This window comes from Leuresthes tenuis, unplaced genomic scaffold (genome assembly GCF_036924035.1).
Source record: "Leuresthes tenuis unplaced genomic scaffold, fLeuTen1.0.hap1 SCAF_12, whole genome shotgun sequence".
In the NCBI taxonomy this organism is placed as follows: domain Eukaryota; kingdom Metazoa; phylum Chordata; class Actinopteri; order Atheriniformes; family Atherinopsidae; genus Leuresthes; species Leuresthes tenuis.
This window is the reverse complement of record NW_027325366.1, coordinates 28,457,564-28,477,973: the sequence shown is the minus strand read 5'-3', so window position 1 is coordinate 28,477,973 and position 20,410 is coordinate 28,457,564. Positions and strand designations below refer to the sequence as shown.

Sequence of the window (20,410 nt, the reverse complement as noted above, 5' to 3'; positions counted from 1 at the left end):
AGCAGGTATAATTATATGAAAGAGATCCAGGATTTATTAACATAGATCAGTGGGCTCCAAAGGAAAATGGAGACCACATTACCTGATCTAGAATATTTTTTGGTTTCTATTACAAAATGGCTAAACTGGGGAAAATATTGGAAAATATTCCATGTAATATATTTAATGTATCGATCCAGGGTGTTTAAAGATATGAGAGGTATGCTAGCAACTATTATGTGAATTACTTTGTTCCAGGAAATGATGAGTGCAGGGGAAACAGGGCAAATGTTTTCTGTTCTGCTTTCTCCACTACGGGGCATAACAATCCTAACTGGTGGAGAAAAAAAGAAAAAAGAAAAGACAAAACATCGCGATATTTGGCCATCAGACCGCGGGCCTGAGGTTACAGAGGGAATATCTCGCGCTACCTGAGCACTCGGTACCTCATTCCACCACGGTCAAGCCTGCCGGGAGGGGGTTTATGCTTAACAGCTCCGCAGTAATAATTTCGTTTTGAAACTCAATCGGAATTTGTATTTAAAAGAAACAACAAATTTTATTTATTTAAAGTAAACGTACTCGTCTATCACACTTGACCGTTCACCGTCGTTCAATATCGTAATTTGTACAGAAAAAAGGAAAGCTAAGTTAACGTTTGAGCTCAGCCGGTTTTGCTAACAAAGAAAATCCTTTCTCTTCAGAAATAATCCCCCACTACTCTCTTTAGTTATGAGTCATGTGGTCGTTGATAATCCACACGGTCTAGATCAGCAGGTAAGTGTTTTTACCTTCTTCGTTTTTCTTATATTAACGTGGTAATTTTCCGTTACGCTCATGTAGTTTCGAGGAGGAAACCGGGAGCTTCGTTAGCTAAGCCGCTAGCTGTGAGCTAAGCTAGCGCAATGGCTGCTAAAATGGAGTCGCAGCAGAGAGGATTGTGATGGCGGAACTCGTTACGTTGTGCTAGAAAACTCTTTTTTCGATTTTGTGAAGTGTTTGTCGTGGCACTTTCATTAGCCATACACCAAAACTCAGCATTATATTTTGATCTAGGGCTTTACATTCGATGAAAACTTTACAAAAGCCACAAGAAATTATAGGTTTAGCTGCCGTTTAAAACCCGGCCGGCATCCTACCAAAGCAGCCAGGCTAATGTGAGGCCTTCCGAGCCTGAAACGTGGCGCAGGAAAAAATGTTGGCTTTAGTTTTTAGCGGCCATCAATACTTTTCTGCGCGTTTAAAATCCCTCCCACGTGATGGTACTGAATAAACCAACTTTTCACGTTTTAAAGCGTGTTATTTCATATTTTTCAGTAACAATTTATCAGAAATTGGGGACCCCAGTTTCAGTAACCCGGATACCATTGGGGGGTGGGGGGTATTTGTATTCTCATCTAAAGACTTATCACGTGAAACAACAGATTGTGGTTTAGTTTCTTGTAAATTTGATTATAATTTACAATTGTAATTTACATGTACCTACGTTTGATCAGGATATTTATTGAAAATTTCCCAATATACTCTTGATGTGGCTACTTCACCTAAAAAGCTACTATGAAAAATAGCAATTTTATGCCAATAGGAAAAATAGGATTTTATGCCACACAAAGATTTAATCTGCCATAATTTTGTCCCAACTTGAGTCTTTTTGATTTCATAGAATCAGGACTCGTATATATTTGGTAATGTAGGGTAATGAGTCACTTTAAATCATTTGGGACTTTTATGTTAAACTGCTGGAGAGCTGTACATTTCACATTCGAGAGATGCTCAAAAATGCAGTAATTGGGCTAATGCGTAATTAGTTGGATTTGTGGACTTTTTGGTTCATTTGATTCGATTTTTAATCTTTTTTTTTGGTTTTGTTTTTTGTAGCTTGCTGCCCTAGACTTGAACTCTCCTGACGGACAAGGCGGAGGAACTGGCAGTAAGTAATAAACTATGTTACGTGTAATTGTAACTTTCATGAGTGTTAAAAGAAAATGGTAGCTTTTTCTTTCTTTTTTTTTTATCATGATGTACATTTGGATGCTTTTATTAGTGTCTATTGGATGCAGTGAGACAAATACCTCTTTGGTATAATCGAGCTTAAAAGAATATTTAGCGAGCTATTTTTTGCTCAGCATTTTAGGCAACTCATCAAAGGTTTTACCTTTGTTTGTGTTGCCTATACCTTGTGCATAAGAAATTTTATTCCCTATAACAAGTCTTCAGCTGGTGTAATAACTACTTTAGCCACTGTTGGCCTTAATTGAAGTTGCATAGTAAACTTTATACTGGAAAACTTTTTTTTTTTTTTTTGCGGGGAAAGCCTTGTTTTCCACCTGACTGCTTTGTTGATAGACGAGATGTAGGATATAACACAATCCCACAGACTGAGTGTTTTATCTCCATCCAGGGCGTTACATTCCACCTCACCTGAGGAACAAAGATGCCGGTAAAAATGGTGAGTTCAGTAATCTCCTCAGCCACTGTCAGAGCAGCTTTGACTGGTGGTTTTTCTTGATGTTAAAGGGATATTTAGGGGTTTTGTAGTACTTAAGAGTAATTAGTGTTTTACTTGTAGTAGACAGCTGTTGACACGTTCTCACTCTGGAGAAACAATACAATATAGCACTTGCTCAGGTGCTGTAAGATTTTCAAAAATGTGGTTTCTTAATGGTTAAAAAAAAAAACTCTTTGTTAGCCCCATCCTCAGTAGCTTTTAAGTATAATTTGTTTCTCGGGAAACCTGTTTGATTCTCTAAACTGGGAGTTCTCTACTGTCTACTGCGGGTAAGGCACCACAAAGCATGTTACATTACATTAGAAGAAGGGGGGAAAAAACAAATTCTGGCATTAGTCTGACCAAAACTAAGCTTTTGAATGCATGGAAACATCATACTTCGACCATAATCTTTTAAAATCAAGCCAGACTAACACCCGGATAACTCCCCTGATAGGGGTTCAAATCACTCCTGTATAGACTAACTTGAGCCCAGGTGCTTTAATTTGTTAAGTTGCATTTCCTTAAATATGTAATGACATTCAAGTAAGTTAAAGATGTCTATGGGTGATTTTTAGCTACACTTACATATACGATCCCACAGAAAGTGAAGACCTACTTCAGTCTTTAACTGAATTCCTGTCCCTTGCATGTATACTGGGACAAGGACAGTGGTTCAACTAAATGACCAGTTCGACCTCTAACCATAAATCTTCTGTGTATGTAACTGTTCTGACTGAATACTTATAAGAGTTACACAAACCCCACTAAAAAAAGCAAACAAACGTCCCTCTCAAGGCCCATCAGAGCATGGTAAAAGCAAGCACAATTGAGAAGAAAATTGGTGAGGCTTTACACAATATGTTTCATAACATATTGATCTTTACCAGTCTAGACAAAAGCAATTCAGCATAATTTTTGCTGCATGTTATAACATTTAAGGTTTCTTACTGGTGCACAGAGTGAGAGACAGCCATGTCAAATGGGTTTCATGTCTGTGCATAAAAGCTTATTTTGGCACTGCTAAAGTAGGGCAAGTGGTATCATATGTTGGCTTTAGTCTTGACTTTTACCCCAGACTGCTCACAAGTAGTAGAATGGGGCTAATTCAAATTGGTCTTTTGAACTATTTTCAAGGGCAATTTATCCATAAGTTTATTCTTTGGCTGGTGCAACGCCTCACACTTGAACAAGAGGAGTGCTGGCTGTTGGCTGCTCTGATAAGGTGAATTGTGCAGGGTGGGTGGGTTTGTAATTTTTAAAGTCAGGTTTTTTGTAGCAGGGATTGGGAGGATGTTTTAGGCACATATTGTGAGTGCCATACTTGGCCAAATCATTTTACATTAAAATAAACTTGGAATCATGGTACTGTGTCATTGCACACTTGACCTTTTTTCTCGTTTTACTGTTTTCTTATTCCACAGCAGGAAATGCTTATTCCGCTGGTAGACAGTGCGGTTATTCAGTGGCACCAGTAAATTTCTGTAAGTCCCTTCTGTCTGCTTTCGCTGAGGGCAACTTGCATTTCCAGATGCATGAAATAGCCATTTTACACACCAGCAAAGCCAGTGCGAAGGGGGTGGGGGGATTAGGTTAGATGTATCTAGTAAAAGTTAATGATAAGCTTAATATTAATTGATGTGCTTAACTCTGCTGAAATGCTTGCAGTCAAAAATAGAATACAACCATTTAAATTCAGTACAAGCTTGTTGAATATATGCTTATTTAAAAAAAAAAAAGTTTTTAATCTTTTGAAGTAAAATAAAAAAATTGACTTAATTTTTTTCCAATCTACCCTCATGCCCATATTTCACCTGCGATGTCCCCCAAGTTTCCCCTAAGCAGTGCCCACAGCCATGGCAGGCTGAGTGTCAGCAAAGACAGAGAATTAACTATCCTTCAGGATGGGATGACTGTCAGATTGGTAACTATTGTGTAAAGTCAGACCTGACACTAAAAACTGCATGAGTCAGTACTCCTGGGTGAATCTTTTTATAGACTGCTTCCCTACTTTTGCTCAGGTTACCCAAGACTGGCCTCTCAAGAGCTTGTCTTTTACCATGCCTACAGTGGCGGTTGGCGAAACGGATGTGGTATACCTTGCCCTCCACCTGCATGCCATGCCACCTACTTTTTGGCACAGTTTCTTAGTGTATATAGCTGAACACTGGGGCATAATCAATGTGCCCTTGCTTTGTCATGGTCACTTGATGAAAGCAGCAGAAATCTGGGCCTAACACTGTTTTATCAAAGCTTGCAAATTAAGTTGCTTTTGATGCATGTTGTTGGTTCCTTAAAGACTGCTCTGCATCACACGTGTGGCTGACTAACTAATGATGAGCCAATATCAACTGTGAAAGAAGTTTTGCATTGTTCAAGCCCTCCTGTTATTAAAACCTTTTTAGCTTGAGCCGTGAAGTCATTGTAGGAATACTGCGGTCAGTCAGTCCCATTCACTATAACACAAAAGCTTCTGTTCTTTTGAGTTTATGTACTTTTAAACTAGGTCTCTGCGTCTTATGAGGTAGTGTGTGGGACTATTGATCACTGTGAAGCGAGCCATGGTGCACACAAATAGGCGTTTGTGCCAGTAACTCACTACTCGAGGGGATTTCTTTGATCACTTCTCCGTTTTTAGGTTCTTTAGAGCAGAAACGTGCATATGGTGACTACTCGTTGGCGCGTGATTAAATACCCCTGGCATGATTTGAGTTGTCCTCCCCAGACATTTCTTATAGATTAAATAATTAATGGAACAGTTGAATTTAGCTATGTTTAGCTGGCTTCTACTGCATGTCCAGATGTTCCATTTATTTCCTCAGTTTGGCAGGTTACAAACCTAATTCATACTGAAAGCATAGCTTAGCTAGTCCTAAAAAGTGAAAGGACTCTTGGCACATACTCTTTTTGAAGCATGCCCTGCTGCAGGGGTGTCTCCTACACATCAACATTATATGTACAATAAGCCTCATAAACAAAACAGGTGAAATTTACAGTTAAAGGCACTGTCTAAAATGTAAAGGGTGAGGTTCTCCTTTTCTTAGCAGTGTTGGAGTAACTCAACTGCTTGTAGCTTATTTGCTTTAATGTCATCAAGGTTAGTTTAGCTTTTCAGAATCCACATCAGGACACATTTAGTTTAACACATTGCTCTCAAGATGAACCGTGCCTAGTTTTTACTGGTACTTCAATAATTTAGCTTTATTTGTTTGTTCCCTGCTTTTCTGTCTTGGAAGATAAGGCTCCCAAGTTTACTGCACGGTGTGCTTTGCCATGTTTGCAGAGTTCACATATTTTGCTTTTATCTGATACCAATCTGAGTGACTAAATTCAATCACAAACTCAGCTCAAGTCTGAATATTGACTTTGAAAGCTGAACTTTATCTGCTCTACTCTCTGAGCTGAGTCATGTCACTTTTTGGGGAAATACTCTGGGGTGTAATGTTAAGTTTCATCCAGAACCTTTTGTTAGGCGCTGTTCAGTTTAGTATGAATTTTCCTTTTAATAGAGCAAGCTTAACCAAAGCTCTATAGTCAGTTTTTGATCATGGGTTACAGTTGAGAGCCAGTTAAATGCAAATCTAGTGACCTGTGTGTGCTAAACCGTTTCTGCTGTTGTGATTATTTGTTGGTGAGATTGGGCTCATTTTACTCCAGACAATAAAAGTCCATCGATTAGTATTAAAGTCAAGAAATTAAGGAACGAAGGTTCATACTGAACCATGAAATTTCTGTTACACCCTCAGGTTATTGGGCAGATCATTTCTATTGAATTACTCAGATCAGTATCGGCGACAAAGCTGTTGATTGATTGTGACTCATCACAGGGTTTTTTGGTGTGCTGACTAAAAGAGGGCGTTGTGATGAATGCAGGTACCTGTTGACTGACAGGTGTAAAACTTCACCACAGATCTATAATCGGCCACTTTCCCCTGTTCTTGTGGATCTGTCTGGTTGGTCTGCCCGCTAAAGCTTATGTGGAATATCCTCAGCTACTTGGCCTTGCTGTGACAGTTCTAACTGTCCATTACCCCCACCAACCAGCCTCATCCTACACTGATAAGTTTGGCCACCAATAGGAACGATGATACAGCCAGTGTCCAAAGCTGGGCAGATAGTTGTGGTAAATGTCCTATAAAGACTGACAGTGTAGTTGGACTTTGGATACAGTCAAAGGATGTTAGTCATGGGGTCAATAATTTTTATTTGACCTCATAGTGAAGAACAAGCTTTTATCATTTTAAATGAAACAACTGCTGAGATGAAGCTTGTTTGGACTTTGTGTCCCATTTGTTTTTAAGTCGCTTCTTAGTCTGACTACTGTCATGTCGATTTTCTTGATTTGCGGCTTCATTAGTTTCAAGTCTCATTGTTTTGTTTTTTTTTGATCTTCCCTTGAAGATTCACCTGGATGGGATGCTGGACGCACCAATGGATTTGTGAATGGTTACGACAACCGCACAAATGGGGGCTTTGGAGGGCGTGGACCCCCTCGCAATGATAGAGGTGGGCGTGGCGCCTACCGTGGTAACAGGGGTGGAGGCTCGTTTAATCAACCATTGCAAAATGCAGGTGGGGAAATCTGTTCTTTATAATGTCTAACTGTAGACGTAAAGTGCTATATTAGATAAGAACACCACCCTCCCCCACCCTTATGCAGTTTATGCAATTTAAATTATATTACTCTGCATATTTATTTGCAGTGAATTATAAATTCCTTTTAGAGACATTAGGTATGCAGTGTACTTGGATACATCTCTTGATTTGAACATCTAATCGCGCTTTGCTTAAGGGGAAACGCGGGTATGCGCCGCTCTCGGTAAGAAACTAGCATCATCTTATGCTGGCGGCTGATTTGCCAAAATGCTCTCAAAGTATATCACGAACAGACTCTCTGTCTCATAGGGTTTGGTGGTTATGAAAACAAAGAAGGTGGCTGGGGAGGAGCTCCCAGGGATGCTGCCTACAACAGCTTTGGAGGACGCAATGATAGGTCCAAGTCCACTTTCTTCAATGACCGTGGGGCAGGCTCAAGAGGAAGGTATGTATTTGTAGAGTTATCAGGGGTTAGCTTTTACTTTAAATGGCTTATTGTCAGAGGTTTTAAAGCATTGAGGATTTCACATAACTTCAGAAATGGATTTTAGTTTAAACGGTATATGTGAATGTGTACAGGTATGAGCGTGGGGGCTTCGCCGGTGGAGGAAATAGCCGCTGGGTGGAGGACTCCAGAGAAGATGACTGGTCCAAGCCAACTGCTCCAAATGAGCGTCTGGAAAAGTAAGGAAGATTTTTGCTCACACATTCATAAATAGCAGTCATCTCTATCTGTATTAAAACCAGGGTTTTCTTTAAATCAAATTTTCTAGTGAGCTTTTCGCTGGAAGCAACACTGGGATAAATTTCGAGAAGTATGATGATATTCCAGTAGAGGCCACTGGAAGCAACTGCCCACCCCACATTGAGAGTGTAAGTCTCTCCTGATGTTAGTTTGTATGAGCTTTAATGGAAGAGTTTGTATCTTAACTTGTCGGCTTGTCTGATATTTGTATAGTTCCATGATGTGGATATGGGGGAGATTATCATGGGGAACATCAACCTGAGTCGTTACACTCGTCCCACTCCAGTACAGAAGCATGCTATCCCCATCATCAAGTCCAAGAGAGACCTGATGGCCTGCGCCCAGACTGGTTAGTATTCCTGTGCAGTCTACTTGAAAGGAGCAAACGAATATAGTGGGCAGCCAGACATTTCTTGTTTAATAATGAAATTGGAAAGTCATTGGCTAGTTTCAGCATATGCCTTTTAACTGGAGCTTTAATATTAAGTGCTGTCAGTGCAGTGTAATGGATCTGTATCCCTGCTGTGTTTCAGGCTCTGGTAAGACTGCTGCTTTCTTGCTGCCAGTGCTGAGTCAGATCTACACAGAGGGGCCGGGAGATGCTCTGCATGCTGCAAAGAACAGCGGACAGGTACTGGCGCAAATCCACGATAACCTCGCATATTCCAAATTACCATTTGACCTGTTCTAATAAGCATTTCTTTCTTCTTCAGGATAATGGAAGGTATGGCCGCCGTAAGCAGTATCCAATCTCTCTTGTCTTGGCTCCAACGAGAGAGCTGGCTTTGCAGATCTATGATGAGGCGAGGAAGGTGAGCTCAGAGCTTTTCAAATGCCTCAGAAGTTAAAAAAAAACTTATCTTTTGCCTACATGTTGAATCACTAAGCCAACGGTTCCCATCTGCTTTCCAGTTTGCCTACCGCTCACGTGTGCGACCATGTGTGGTCTATGGCGGTGCTGATATTGGCCAGCAAATCAGGGATTTGGAGAGAGGCTGTCACCTGCTGGTGGCTACACCTGGACGTCTGGTTGATATGATGGAGAGGGGCAAGATCGGTCTGGACTATTGCAAGTCAGTATAGCTTATTTAGATTTGAAAAGAAAGCTTGCCTAAATTTAAAATATCTGACTCACTAAACATAATGTGTGTGTGTGTGCAGCTACTTGATCCTGGATGAGGCTGACCGCATGTTGGACATGGGTTTTGAGCCCCAGATTAGACGCATTGTGGAGCAAGATACAATGCCACCTAAAGGCATCCGTCAGACTATGATGTTCAGCGCCACGTTCCCCAAAGAGATCCAGGTACGTTGGACTGATGAGCCGTGTACAGTCTTGTTTATTGTGTTTTTGTCTGCATTCTTAAATTATTTTATGTTCAGATCCTAGCACGTGATTTTCTGGAGGATTACATTTTCCTGGCAGTGGGGCGTGTTGGATCCACTTCAGAAAACATCACTCAGAAAGTGGTTTGGGTAGAGGAGACTGACAAGAGGTCCTTCCTTCTTGACCTGCTCAATGCGACAGGTAGGAAATGTACACACAATCATTTAATTGGCTCCCTCCCTGTGAAGACATTTGGCTCTAACTCATCATCCTGGTTCAGTCTGCTCCATGCCAAGCTAATTTTGACTTTGCTACATCTCTGCTAACAAATGTTCATTATGATTAAGACCTGTCAATGGGGGGATAAAGTGTTAGTCTCATTTAGGGGTGAGCCAGGTTTGTTTCTCATGATGATCTAAAGCTGTTTAAGTTGTGTACTGAGCAGCCTTGCGTTTACTGGCTGGTTTGGTTTCATCTTAGTTATTCCCAATGAGGTTCAGGAAAATGTGACAGAGACCCCAGAGAAGCCGGGTAAGTGTGAACAATATTACAACTTCACTCTGACCCACAAGCCAGAAACATCACATCCCACAGCTCATCCTGTCCCTCTGCTCCCTGGCTGCCTCAGTTTTATTTGTTTCTTCTTTAATTTCCAGTGAAAGTTTGTAGCATCTACATTAACATTTCCCTTGCACCATTTACACTGTTAGTCCAGTACCCCCTAGTTAACAAAAATCTCTTTATGTTGCAGCTCTGGCATTCAGGTCATCTGGCTCACTGTGGCTATTTTGGCCAGTTGTCACTGGCACTGATCTATAATTCCAGTGAACAGAGCCTTTTGAGATTGTGTTTAGGTGCTTAAAACGGTTCTTACGGGATAACTGAATAGGACTGTTGTAGTTCTTTTTATAACATGTAGCTTTTGTGCCATTTCCATAATAATTATTGACTGCCACCACAAAAAGTGTGATTCATGTAATTGGCAGCCTTTCTAAAAGCACATAGACTCAAGTTGCATTGGAAGGGTGGGCTAAGTGGCTGTTAGTTTGCTAAAACTTCAGCTAATTATCCTGATGTGGATATTATCTTAAAATACTCACATGCTTGACTAATGTGCAGAAGGTTGAGCTTTGATGGATGTAGTTTATCTTTCCTTGCTTGTGCCAGAGTGCATTGGCAAAACTATAAAGCAGTGATTGCTGAGACTAGAAATGGCCCATCCTTACCCATTACCCATCCTTTTTTTTTTTTTATTATTTCCAGCTTTTGTTCTGATAGCCATTAATGCCAACTGTCTGGATTGTGTTAAATAAGACAATTCGGGAATTGTTATTCTTTAATCTTCAGTGCTGTGGAAAGACCAAGTAGATGGTTAATGGCTGTCAGTGAAAGTAATGCTTTTTATTCAACCCGTCTCCATTTATAAGTTGTCATTTTTGTCCCTTTTTTTATTTAAAATTTTTTATTTTTTTTTCTTTTGTTTTACACTGGCCAGTTTTAAGTTCCTGCTTTCATTATAGTTAGTGATTTATGGTCCAGGTATTCAGTGTTGCTTTTTGTCTTGTCATCTCCATTTTCTAACCACGCAGGTAAAGACTCTCTGACTCTGGTGTTCGTGGAGACGAAGAAAGGAGCAGATGCTCTGGAAGACTTCCTTTACCGTGAGGGTTATGCCTGCACCAGCATCCATGGAGATCGATCCCAGAGAGACAGAGAGGAAGCTCTGCATCAGTTCCGCTCTGGACGGTGCCCAATCTTGGTGGCCACAGCCGTAAGTCCTCTTAACCCTTTCACCTCATTGTGTCTTCAGTGTCTCTAACGGTATTCAGAAGAGAAGTATTGTTCAGTTATTAATTTTCTGGTATGTCATTGTCTTAAACTGGATTTTTGATGTAACTTTATGAAGATGTTGTCGTCAACACTCTCATATGAAGAACTTCCAAAGAAACCTTTTTTTTTTTTTTTTTTTTTTTTAAATTTAATGGGCGACTACAACATATTGTTTCAGATTTCTGACTTCAGTATGTTGAATAAAAGGAAGCTTTTATAGAAGGAGGCTTTGGCTCGACTGACACATTAATTCCACTGCTAACAGACATAAAAGGAAAGTCTTGACTTAATATTTCCTAATGTTCTTACCAGATGTTTTTTTCCCCTCTCCCTTGCTGTGTCTCTGTCCAGGTGGCTGCTCGAGGTCTGGACATCAGCAACGTGAAGCACGTCATCAACTTTGATTTGCCCAGTGACATTGAGGAATACGTTCACCGTATTGGCCGTACGGGACGTGTGGGCAACCTCGGTATGAATTCATTTCTTCTTTTTTTCTTTTTTGTTTTTATATCACAGTGACTGGCATATCACATCTTTATTACATTTTGTTCAGGTCTGGCCACGTCGTTCTTTAACGACAAAAACAGCAACATAACCAAAGATTTGCTGGACATCCTGGTTGAGGCCAAGCAGGAGGTTCCCTCCTGGCTTGAAAGCCTGGCCTACGAGCACCAGCACAAGAGCAGCAGTCGAGGACGCTCCAAGAGGTAACGGAAACTTAAATTTACAACTACTACTCTGGGATTTTGGGGGGACACTTAAAAAAAAAAAGTGATTCTTGCCATGTTTAGTTGTTCAGCATTTTTACAGTAGAATGGCAAGTAAAATATTTGACTTATGAACTTCAAGATGCAGCACAATGTTTTAAAAGCTCAAACATCTGCAGACTTTATTTAGCTATGGTATGGAACAGATTAAGTGATTGTTAAAAAGGTTGGTTACATACAGTCAAAACTGAATCCTTTCAATAAATCAGTTTAAACCACATTTATTGGTTAAATTTAAGGGGAAAGTTCCAGAGGGATGGTCTAAATTGTTGGGAATACTTTTAATTACAACCTTCATTTTAAGGTACACGTTGAACAACCAAACAAACTCCAGAGCTCTAAATATGGTCTTCTTCAGGTTCTCTGGTGGTTTTGGCGCTAGAGACTACCGTCAAGCGTCTGGTGGCTCTGGAAGCTTCAACAGCAACCGCGGTGGGCGCAGCACTGGAGGTCATGGAGGAAACCGTGGCTTTGGAGGTAAAACGATTGTTTTTAAACTCCACATTTAACTTAAAAAGCACAAACGCTGTCTTATAGACCCATTCCTGAAGAAGAGCATTGAAACGAGTTTGTCTTTACAGGTGGCTTTGGTGGCAACTTCTACGGTAACGACGGCTACGGAGGAAATTACAGCCACTCTGGTAGTGTTGATTGGTGGGGGAACTAGTCACCATAGGAATAGGTTGCCATGCCAACCCAATGGAAACCACATGTTAACTTAAGCCAGACCATAACAACCCTCCCTGTGTAGCTTCACTGACACACAGTACATTACCAACCCTGGTTCTCTGCCATTCGCTTCTCTCGTAATGGACGTGCAGCACGACGCAAAGGAAATCACCAGCACGTGCAAAGCACCGGAGACTGCAGAGATTCAAAACACCTCAGAGTGAGCATGGATGCTGACATGCATTGTCCGACAGCGGGCTCGGACTTTCATTGTTAAAAGTATTTTTGTTCTTTTTGTGGGGGGGGGGGTAAAACCCCAACTGAGTAACCTGAGGATCATTTGTATGTTAATGTACTGTGCCTTTTGAATTTAAACAGGAAATCTACGTTTTCATTTCACCAGATGGACATGGCCAAGAGCTCTAAATTTGTTTTTACTATTATTTTGTTTGGTGAAAAATACTAGAAAGGTAAAATAAGCTTGGACTTAATCAAACCTTGGCAAACACTTGGGTGTTGTGGCTCTCAGAGTCATGATTCCATTTGAACCTCAAATTTATAGCAGGAACATCATGTAGCCTTTTCTATTGTCAAACAGCTAATGGAGCCATTATTATATCTGTAACTGGGCCAATCTGTGAGGCAACTGTGTTTTAATCCTGAGGGACAAAGTTACATTTGTTTATCTTTATTTTCTTTGTGTTTTGTTTTTGCTCACTCTATCCTGGACGGGCTCCTTTTTATGGACATGGTAGTCTTTGAAATAGCCATTCCTATTATAATCTTAAAAAAACACAGAAGTCATTAAGCTCAGTGCCAACAATCGCTGAGGTAAAAACAAGAATCAATGCTGGAACTCGTTACTCCACACTTTTCGATTGACTTGACAGTGTTACGGCAGCTAGTATGTTATCAAGTGCTAGCTACATTAAGTGGGCGGTGTTTTTTGTTTTTTACTTGAGACGTTTTCGGTGCAAGCGTTTGCAGATTTGAAAAACTGGCTCAGTTTTTCGAATCGTTTCTCTACAAATGTAAATCATAACAAACGATGCCTGCCATCTTGAAAGTGAAGTTCAAAATGGCTGCATAAAGGACCATAGCATCGGGAGGGCTCAGCGTGGTGGTGTTGACGTTAACGAATTGACCAGCAGCCACGAGGCCCAGATGGTATTCTACGCTTGCAAGTGTTTTGTTTTTTGGTCAAGGAGAAAGGACACGTGAACTGAGTCGCAGGCTTAACTTAATTACAAACGTTTTCTCTTTTCAAGCTGCGTTGGAGGCATGGTTCATCTTTAAGAGACAGGCATTTGAATGATCACTGAGGTTTTCTATTAACCAGCGAGGAACGGAGCGGCGTAGAGCAGCACTCCGACCACGAGGATTAGGGAAAAGGGGCATGTATGGGGGCGTGATTTTTCAGTGCACCGCCGTTGGCAGTGGCTTTGGTTTCCATAGCTGCGTAGTTTAACTGTGGAGTCGGCCAAAGATAAAAGGGGGGGTGCGTCTACTTCCGTTATGGAACATTTAAGTACTGTCAGGTCCTCTGGGGGTTCATCTTCTCAGACATTTATTTAGAAAATACAAAAAAAATCTAATCTGCGGCTTTGTAAAGCCGGAGGCGGCTTTTCCTCTTAAAGAGGAGACGCCATCAAGGGTCAGAGAGACAAAGGGGGGGGTGGTTCACCTCAAAATGCTCCCAGTTCTCTCATCGGGTGTGTTGTGCCTTGAAACCTTTATTTTTTTTCTTCAAGAAATTGATCTAAAAAAGCGGATGCACTGACAGTGTTGAGAACTTGAGATTGAATGGTGCTACTTGATTTAGGTGTGTAGGCCCTTGTATGTTGTGCCCATCGAGTTTTACAAAAGTTGTTTTATTGCACATCTAGAGTTTTATATAGATGTCTTGGATATGTGTCCTTAAGCTTCCAAATATTGTGTGTGAGGAGATTGTGGAAAAAACGCAGCTTGTTTACAAAGGGGAAGGGTTCTCAACGTTTAAAAACAGGATTTATTTGGGACCAGGGGATTTAGCAGTTGGGGGGAATTTAGCCATTTGCACAGATTTCTAGATTCTACTTTTGCTGCTAGTTTTGTGTAATTTATTAAGCATTTTTGACAAATATTTATTTTTGTAAGCCTCAAAGTGATTCTTTGAAAGTTTCAGAAACTTGACCAAAAGACAGTACAAAAAACACTGGCACTTGAATGTTGAATGTCACCTGTATGCGTGAAATTTATATATTTCGGGGTAGTGTGAGCTTTTTAATGTTTAAGATACATTGGACTCGATAAATAATATCCACAGCTGTTTCAGGGCCTCCTCATGGCCAGTCATCTCTATTAGAAGTTTCTAATTGGTCATCAAAATTTGAAGTGGAATTTAACAAACATGCCAAGGTTTGGAATAAAGCTATCAAAATAGCAAATAAATTTCCTAAGCATATCAGTGCAGAAGTGTTCAGATTCTCCAACTGTGTGCATTATTGGTTCTTTAGTCTAATTTGACCTAATAGTTTTTCTCCAGTCAATGTCTGGCACATGGCAATCCTTAAAGAAACAAACATGTGGTTTATTCTCATTGTTGCATTTGCATATATGACGTCTCTTGAGTTCTCCTGGAGTCTGGAGCAGGTCTGCTTTTTCAGACCGCTGTTTGGAAAGAAGAATAGGAGGTTCTGCGCATGCCGTTGCAGGCAGAATCGGAGACTTTGATCCACGATCTCTGGAGAACCCCTGAGCTCTTTAGATGTAGACTTTGCTTTTCTGTATTAGCTTATAGGCTACTGCACTGCATGGGAAGTACTCAGCGGTGCGAGTTGTATGATTTTACCAAAATAAAATGTTTGAACGCAAAAGTATCTGGAAAAATCAAGCATGTTTCATGAACACTTGTTTACTGTAGATGTGCTGAGAAGACCTGTAGCAAAGCAGCCTGTTGCCTTGTGTGGATACGAGGCCGACAGGCAGCAAAAATTCAACTTGGTATTGATTGAATAGGCTTTGTTTCTTTTGAAGAGGAAAAGTGCATAAAGATTTCATTTGTAAATTCAACTGTGTCATGTGTATTTTCAAAGCTTTCAGTTGATTTGTGTGAACTTTGAATTTAGGAATATTTTTGTATGACCTATAAAATGGAATTAAAACCTCAGTGACAAGCGAACTAACCATAAAACCCTTATTTCACCCAGTTCCAGATGAGGTAATCCTTTTTGTTTGTAGTGTTCATCCATTTTAAGTTCCTCAAATCATTTGTCTTAAGTTAAACCTGCACACGTTCGCGCTGCAATTTCTTATTTTCCATCTTAACGTTTTGACCACAAATTGATATGTGAATATCCCATTAAACGCTCCCAACAGATTGTTTGCCAGTAAGTCATGTTGTAATGTACAGTTTAAACAGAAACTTAACTTTTCTCATGGAAGTGTTGAAGCCAAAACAATCTGAGAGTACAAGTAATATCGGCCTATAGTCTTTATCGTAATGGCGTTTTCTTTTTCTTCAATTGACCTAATTTAATTGATTACATGACTTGTAAAATGTACAGTTTTTGTGAAATGATTCTTTCCTTGAGGTCACTCCTGAAATGATAAATGGTAGATTTTGTTGCAAATAATTGGCTTTTCATTATATCACAATTACATAAATCAACTGCTTTCATTTGATTAAATTACTTGATACTGTTTGTCAGCTATTTATTTTTAAGCGTTTATTACTTCTTCTTAAAGTTAACTGTCCCCCCCGACTTTTACGGTTGTAATTTTACATAATTTCCAAGATGCCAGACAGCTCCTCTGTTTTAAGTCCAACTGTACTGAGCAAATAAAACATTTACTCAGTAACTGCAACTATACATAAGTCTAAATTTGATGCTGAGCTCTTTGCATAATAGTGCTACTAGAACATTTTAATTTATTTTAAGTAGAACTACATTTAGCTGGACTTTGGCTTTTCTTGCTTTTGTACGGAAGCCAAAAACGGCCATGTTTTTTTATTTTATTTTATGCACTGTTATCTCCTGTTAACGACTTATCTCAATATAACAAATTAATTGTTACCTTACCTGAAGCAGCCGAATAGATAGAAGTTTGTCAGCCTCTCATCTGCTAACCCATAGCCCAAACAAACCAACGTAAAGTGTATTTTACCGGTAGGCTACAGCTACAGCCAGTGGCTGTGGAAGCTGTTCGCTGCAGCTCTTGTTGGTTGAAATCAAAATGAACACAAGTGAATTCATTATCACGAGATAAATAAATAAAAAAATCCATGTCCGTTCTCGACTTCCATACTTTTGTGACTTTTCACAGACATTTCTGAAATTTGTGTTCTACATATATAACTGAAGTAAAAAGCTTAGATGAAAGGTAGGTGAAATATGAAAAAATATTATATAAAACCAGTGGACATTCTGTCAAATTGAATCCAAAATGGCAGAGCTGCTTTGCTAGTATGGTTGCTAGTGTCTTTTACACCTTTCAAACTTTTTGAATTGGGACAAATATTTACACAAATGTAGAATATTCTATGCTGTAAATAGAGTAAAAGTAAACAGAACTAGAAAAAGCTGTTCCTGCGAAACAGTGACAATGCTGAAAAGCTAAATGGGGATATCTGACCATGCTAAAAAAGCTGAAAATAGTGAAAATTTAGCAGAAAGTTAATTGCTCAAGTTTCAAGGTAATTTTGAAATGACCTGGAGCTGGATGAAGGCAGAAAACTGCAGAAAAGGAAAACAATGAAAAACATAAGGGAAAAAATTCAGAAAGAAGAGAAACAATGCATAAAGATATTATAGTAATATTATATAATATAAATAAATGTTAATATTAACTTTCAATTGCTGAAAAAACAGTTGCTGAAGTTTTGGTTGAAGGAATTTGAAGTTGAAATAACAACAGTGGAATGATTTAAACCTATTGGAAAAACAGAATATTTGATGAAAGGGCTGAAAAAATGCAGAAGTATTTTTCATGTTTTTGGAGCTATCATGTTTCAAAATTGGCGTAATATTTGAAAAAGCAGAACCATTTGGCATAGACGTTGGAACTAGGGGTGTGGGGGCTGCCCCCGCTCATCCGCCTCCCTACCCACTGCATTTCGCTTAAAAAAAATAAAGAATCTGAATTTAAACTAAATTAGTCAGACATTTATCTCTTTCATATGATTAATGCATATATCTATGCTTTTGTTGTTGTGCAGCCTGCCTGACTACATACAGTAGGTGGGCGAGAGCAGGCAGTTCTTGAGGCAGCTCAGGGGAAACGAGTGGATGTGGGTCCCCGGAACTGACCTCTTTTCCACGAGAGCGGCTAAGCCTTGAGCTGGACATACTGACGGATGTGTGTAAGGGATGATAAGTTAGCACCATCCAGGATGTTGTGTCCATCCTCCCAGCCAACATTTTCATGTTGACTGAGACTGACATTGGTCCACAACACAAAACTTTCCGGTTTCACTAAAGAAGCTTCAAATCTTTAAAATTACTCCCTTTGGAGTTACAAATCATCCAACGCATAGGTCTGCATTATTTCCATTATGTCACACATTATACAGCTTGTGCATTTTCCAAGAAGGTAGGAGGGGTTGGATCAACTTTTCAGAATCAACTTTGAGTCCCATCTGACCTGATGTAGCCAAACCCATGGTTGGGTTTAGGCTAAAAACATTGTGAGGCTCAAATGACAACAACAAGCAATAAAACATTTCACTGTCATTTTCTGGTCCTTCATTGTGACACTTTGGATGTGGACAGATGTAACCATTACCCATTTCCCTGTGATATCATTTTGCTTATTTTCTTAAGCAATTTATATTATTTGCAGAATTCATCATCCTGGTGTCATGACAAATGGTGGAGAAGCAGCTCTGGACATGTCTGTTCATCCTGATCTGTTCTCCTGCTGGCAAACTGAAACCATACCAACAAATACAGACGCACTGATTTGTTCAAACAAGTTAGCAGGACTCCAGTCACTCCTCATGTGAAGCTTGAGGTGGTGGGGTATAGTTCAACTCAGTTTGATTTATATAGCAGCCATTAACAACAAAAGCTATTTGAGGGAAATTTATAGAGAAAGTAGTCATCAAATCTTTTCCTCATATTGATTTACATGAATGTTGATTAGACACTTTGGGGATGGTATAATTTCCTTTGCATTCATATTGGCCAGTCCAATGTGTCCTTTACTAACAATTATAACAAAAACAGCAGTGAAGCTCCTTTTTTTAGTATCATGAGAATACATTGGTCTCTCATCAGAGTGATCACTAACATCCTTTCAGTAAGTAAAAAACTTTGTTCAGTAACTTCAACAGTAAGAACACTTCAACACGTGTACTGAGTTTCATATTTCTAGCTTGATGCCATCTGTGAGAGTGTTTGAGAAAAGCTCCAGCATCAACCGATGCTTTGTTCTTAACCATCAGTTACGTACTCAGTCAGTGTAATAATGTTTAATCAGCATTCTCACAATAATTGTTTTTAATTCTGATTGATCCTGGGAACAGACAAAGCAACAAAATTAGACGCTACAGTATTCAAGCTAATTAAATAACCATCAGGCCCTTATAGAAAATATATGATTATTTGTTATGTCACTGTTGTATGTGCCATGAACTGTAGGGTTTTATATTTTGGGAAATTAAATTACTAATTTATGTGGCGTGTTAGATGGATTTGTATGAGAAGAATTACTAGATAGCTAGCTGGGTGCTAGCTTAATTTGGCAATTGCAGAAAACTTTTTTTGCTGTCATGGTGTGAACATTAACCTGCAAACATTCAGAAGTGTGTTTATGAACCCATATTATTTTAAAAAACATATTTTTCAAAAATAAGTCAAATTAGATTGTTTACTGAACAAAAAGGCAGTTACAAAATCCGCTTGTTAGCTTTTAGCATGATTACAAATGTGATTCGTATTTTAATGAGATTTTGTTCCTTTTAGAACAAAACCTGGAAGTTGTTTGACTTCAGCTCTCTTAATGGGTTTGGTGTTTGGGTATCAGCTGAATCTTGCATTTGACCCAAATCCAGAGTGTTGCCCCGATGCTAACATAGTCTCTTTCCAATGTAGCCAGATGTTCAGGGAGGGGTATGCGAATGTGTGCAGAACTTCCTGGTGAAAAGAACCGTGACCTGTATTTAATGCCTCCACAGATGGTCTCTTTATACTCATGAAAACTGGGTTTTACCCTAGATTTTGGGAAGGGTTTTTCATGCTTCTCTTGAGAAGGCATACGGTCTGTGCTGAGTGGGTTTCATAACCACTGAGTCAGCGACACTCATTAAAGGTATGTTGTATAATTTCTGTGTCATTTTGTGAAAATAAGGTTTTAGGGCCATTGAAGTCAGATTAACACAGCTGTAGGGGAAAATGGAGGCTCATATATCTCGTACAAGTATAGTAATCTTATTTAGCAAATTGTATTGATCTCCTCTTTCAACCGGATCACACTGCTGATGGTCTGCTGATCCCCTAATCCTTTTCAACATTTGTGTTTCTGTCAAGTTTCACGTCCAACTTCTCGCTCCGCATGTGTGGTGGTAGTGTGTAATCTGGGTTTGTAAGTTACTTCTATGCCTCTGTGGTGTCATCTCAGAGCCTGGTTTTACTTCTGTAATCCTGCCAACCGCCAATCTCCATCCCCATCCCTCCTTCCATCACTCCATTCAGGGGATTTGACTGCCATTAAGGGATGGCTTTTTGCTGTGTTTGTGTGTCCCATCAGAAGCGCACATACACAGGAGGATGAAGTGTAAAAACACAACCACGTACATTTTCTGCTGGAGAACAGTGACAGGCAGAAGGTCGCACTAAGCTTGCTTAGTTATGACATGGACGGTGCACGGTGTGGACTGATATGGGATGGACAGGATGGACACTTGCATAAATATATGGATAGTGACTTTTAACACACATGGATGCAACTGTCCGGAAAAAGCTTCAGGTATGTCATCGCTGCATTTGGTTGCATCTGCAAACATAAAAAATGGTAGCTGTCTTTGTTGC

At 39.7% G+C, this 20,410-nt stretch overlaps 1 protein-coding gene across 9 annotated transcripts; it reads left to right on the top strand.

Annotated features, from left to right (window-relative positions):
* The first annotated feature begins 411 nt into the window (after positions 1 to 411).
* On the top strand, positions 412 to 15,561 carry ddx3xa (DEAD-box helicase 3 X-linked a). 9 transcript variants are annotated; one of them, XM_072397389.1, is made up of 20 exons: positions 412 to 756; positions 1,858 to 1,909; positions 2,381 to 2,428; positions 3,892 to 3,951; positions 6,869 to 6,973; positions 7,373 to 7,508; positions 7,643 to 7,747; positions 7,837 to 7,936; positions 8,022 to 8,157; positions 8,342 to 8,439; positions 8,522 to 8,620; positions 8,721 to 8,881; positions 8,970 to 9,114; positions 9,192 to 9,336; positions 9,616 to 9,666; positions 10,725 to 10,906; positions 11,317 to 11,434; positions 11,519 to 11,672; positions 12,091 to 12,209; positions 12,314 to 15,561. In XM_072397389.1, the coding sequence occupies exons 1-20, from the start codon at positions 712 to 714 to the stop codon at positions 12,397 to 12,399; spliced, it is 2,145 nt and encodes a 714-aa protein (XP_072253490.1). In that variant the 5' UTR covers positions 412 to 711; the 3' UTR covers positions 12,400 to 15,561. The 9 variants fall into 9 exon arrangements, with proteins under 9 accessions (XP_072253490.1, XP_072253487.1, XP_072253493.1 ...); XM_072397386.1 differs by having other exon boundaries at positions 6,869 to 7,039; XM_072397392.1 differs by lacking the exon at positions 3,892 to 3,951.
* Positions 15,562 to 20,410: the final 4,849 nt, after the last annotated feature.